At 50.7% G+C, this 3,856-nt stretch overlaps 1 protein-coding gene across 1 annotated transcript; it reads right to left on the bottom strand.

Moving 5' to 3' along the window:
* Positions 1-327: 327 nt before the first annotated feature.
* On the bottom strand, positions 328-3,545 carry LOC100904994 (elongation of very long chain fatty acids protein 7-like). The gene is made up of 5 exons (XM_003742142.3): positions 3,408-3,545; positions 3,161-3,293; positions 2,276-2,424; positions 1,924-2,192; positions 328-865 (listed from the first exon to the last, which is right to left on the bottom strand). Exons 1-5 carry the CDS (start codon positions 3,543-3,545, stop codon positions 766-768), a joined length of 789 nt encoding a protein of 262 aa, XP_003742190.2. The 3' UTR covers positions 328-765.
* Between the last annotated feature and the right edge of the window lie 311 nt (positions 3,546-3,856).

Genomic DNA, 3,856 nt, shown 5'->3' on the forward strand with positions numbered 1-3,856 from the left:
TCCGCAGGAGCTCTCTGTTCTGCTCACCGAAACAAGACCGAAAGGTTGCCACTTGTCTTTCTGGCGAGGTCGAGTAGATATTCTCGAGTAAAGCGAAATCTTGGAAACTTTCCTTGAAGTTGAGCCACCTGTCACTGTTATCTTCTCCCGCCGATACGTGCATCGGCGAAGGCCGAACACTCTTGGTCCTTTTCGGACCTGTCCCTTCAACGGACGTGCCATTCTCGATGTCTTCGGTGTTCATCGTTTCCTGAGGGGTTTGGTTCGCTTGCGACTGCGCCATGTTGGGAGATCGACGATAGAAAACACGTATTTCCGTAGGAAACTCCTACGGAACTGTTTCCAACTGTCACTAACTTATCTATCGTTTCCTCCGATGGAGCCGAATTCAGGCTCCGAGTCTGTCGAGGAAGCAGATTAGACTTTGAGCTAGCAAAAGAAAGCTATTTGGAGTCTAAAGCCAAAATTTGTCGGGCCAGCGCCAATCCGAACGGCGTCACTTCATCGGTCTCGATTAGCAGCACTTTCAAAAGTAGGTATCGAGCCGTCCGGTTGTTCCGGGTGGATTCGACTGTATATATCCTTTAACCAATGTGAGTCAGCTCACGTGAGCCTTCCTAATTTGGACATGAGGTATCCGACGAACTGAGACTAGTTGCGCTAACCGACAGCCTCAATTATTCACTAAGGACTCTTCTCGTCGTCTACCCGTTCATCGAGGTTGTTGTTCTGCGCTGCTTTTTGAGCGGCCCGCTCCTGGAGTTCCTATCCGCGCTTCCGACGGTATGACTGTATGTAGAAGTGGAAGAATTGGAGGAAGAAGACGAAGCACTGGAACAACATGAATGCGGGCAATGCGGAGTATCTGGAAGAGGAATGGAGCGTTCACGAATTTTTCTCCTTTTGAATCTGATGATGGGGAAGGGGTCTAAATTATCCCGATATTAGCGAGTGGAGAATATCCCGAACAATTCAACGTCAAGAACCGTGAGCCAGAGTCCGGTCGAGATTCGGAATTTCGAATCGAGAGCGAGGAATTCCCTGCTCTTTCTTCGAGCGAATGAAAGCGAAATCGTCCGAAATTCCCATGAAGGGGTGGTTCGTAAATGATTTCCGCTCAGAGTCATAGCTTCGAGACGAAGCGGTACTGGTTCACCCTTGGAGCTAGTTCGTTGCGGATGCGGCCTGCAAGCCAAATCTCCCGATGCGGATTGCTTGACCGATGTGGAAGGTTTTCTGCATCGCTAATGCCCGAAGGGGCCCGCTCCAGAACTCCTCGTTCGGAGTAAATCAGCACTGTTTGTGCTCGCTGCGGCCTTCGACATCACGATGAATATTTATCCCCCGTCTAGGCTAGCTCCGCTGGAACTACCAATAACCTGTTCTTACGAACAGGCTCAGAGCTCATTCTTTTGAGCGATGAATTCGATGTCTTTGGAAAGGAAAGACTTCCTTCCGTCGGTCGCATTCGGACCCAGTCGCGCAATCATTCTCCACGAGGTTCTTCATTGAGATCATGTTCTGATGCACTCAACGGAGCGAGCGCATACGCGACCGAAGCAGCTCAATCATGAGCGAGACGCGCAAGACCCGTCCCGAGTTCATCGTCCCTGACTGATGCGGTCAGGACCGCTCCGACGAGTTCCCTTGCACCCGTCTTCTCGACGGCTGAGCTGCGAGAGAATGATCTCGGAGTATCGCGGTATAATTGACGCGGATCTAATGAGACGGCGATCGACCTGCCTGTCGACTGCTCGCGAGATTTGGGTGCAGTGAATCCAGGCAGGGATTCAGCCGCGTTGGTTCTGTCTTTGGACCTTTGAGATCGCAGGCTTTGCTACTCCTCGCTCGAAAACATTGGGTGCGCGGGTCCTATCAAGAGGATTCCTCGTCTCAGGCTGAAATATGAATCGGAAATCTCACCTGTTATTGAGCCAGAACACGAGCATGATGTTACGTGCGATCATGATAGCGAATTGAACGAGCTGCAAAATGGTGATGTATTTCTTCCACCAGAGGTATTTCTTGATAGAAGGGCCGCAGGCGGACAGGAAGTAGTAGCCGTACATCACAACATGGATCAAGGCATTGAAAGTGAGCTCAAAGCACGCAAGGGCGAAACCCCCATAGGTGATGTAGAAGTAAACCGAAAACGTGACCGAGACGTGATGGAAAACGTGTAGAGTGGAAACCTGCGGCAAAATCCATTATTCATTAGAGGCATATCTCGTTCGGTTCGGAAGAGCGAGGGAGAATCTCGGAGTACGTATCTTACCTGTCTGAAACGTTTCCTCAGGACGAAAAGTACAGTTTCAATGCACTCCGTCAAGCGCAGGACGAGGTAATACCAGGACACGTTCAGCAGCAGGAGTGTCGTGGGGTGATCTCCGCGGTCCGGCGTAGTGAACCACATGGCATAGTGACCTGAAGGGGATCAACACTCGTCACGAGGAGCCTGGCGATGGTCGTATAGCGATATAACGGATAATAAATTATGATGAGCCTCGAATGCAGTCTTGAGGAAAGAAAAAACATCATCTTGTTCCCGCCATCGGTGATGGACTGCTCAAGTTGGAGATGTCAGTGAACAGAAAATGAGGCTTCCATTCGGAGACCGTGACGGCATTCGAAATTTCCGAGCTTTTGATGGATTGGTAAAAGCCATTCGTAGCTGATGTTCCTGACTGCATGGAGAAGCGAATTACTTCATTCCAGAATTCCACTGAGAATCTCTCCAAGTGCGTCAGAGCGAGCTCGTTTGCGGATGCGCCGAAGCGGGTGAAAAATAACCCCGTGACCGAGCCACTCAGAAAAGTCAAAAGGCTCGAATTCGGAATTATACGGCGTGTCTTTTTTCGAGAGCCCCGCGCCTCGTGGTCCATCCCTGGAACTTGACTCCCCGCAGTCAGTCGCTGCATAGAGGGGAACTTCTGCCAAAACGAGGTCCGCAACGTGAAATCTGCCCTTCGAGTTCTCGATTCACGCGGACATGAGGAGGCGAAGGCATTCTTGGAAAGATTGACCGTTCCCGGTAGAGCCTGGGAATTCCGACTCAATCGGAGCTTATTGGCCTCATTGCGGGGAGTCGCGAAGCGAGGCTGACGTATGAGCGGATACGATGGAAGCTGGAAGTCATGGCGTTTAGTGTTGGGAATCTCACCTGTCCAGAATGCGTGGTAAATGACGTAGGTGGATATCGACAAGTTCGCGATAACCATGGCCGCGTTGTAGAACAGAATCAATGGACGGAGCTCGTAAGCTTTGGCGTTCCTCATTATGCCCGGGGTGAGAACCTAGCATCAAAGGAATGTCCCCATTGTTATTTAAATCTTCGGATTCTGAGCACAAGTATTATTACTCTTCTCACTTATGTCCCAGTGAAATTCCGGAATGGAAGGGTTCCTGACCTTCACGATGTAAACATAGAAGGCGAGGATCGACACAATCGGGGTGGGATTCCCCAACATCAGCCATCCCGCGACCCGCGGATCTCTCTCTGGCAGAGGGAGCCAGCTCTGGGTCGGCTCCATGTCCAAAGACGCCATGCGCTGCAAGCAATGGAAGTCCATATTAAGGGCTCTAGAAGACTGTTTCTTCCACAATTATTGTGTCCAGCTTTCGTACACTAGCGCAGAGCTGGAACCACCCTGGAGAAGATATCCCCGTCGCACGATAGCAGTAATGTATTTAGAGATGCACACATGTGATACTTCGGGGGGCCGCGAAGACAAAACCTTTTGCGAGGTCTCGTATGTTCTTATGTACCTATCCGTCGGGAGATGAACTGCGTAGACTATGTACACTCTAACAATTAGGTGCGAGGGTATTGGTTCTCATCGACTCGCCCGGAAGCGCG

Source organism: Galendromus occidentalis, unplaced genomic scaffold, assembly GCF_000255335.2.
Source record: "Galendromus occidentalis unplaced genomic scaffold, Mocc_1.1 scf7180000077289, whole genome shotgun sequence".
Classification (NCBI taxonomy): domain Eukaryota; kingdom Metazoa; phylum Arthropoda; class Arachnida; order Mesostigmata; family Phytoseiidae; genus Galendromus; species Galendromus occidentalis.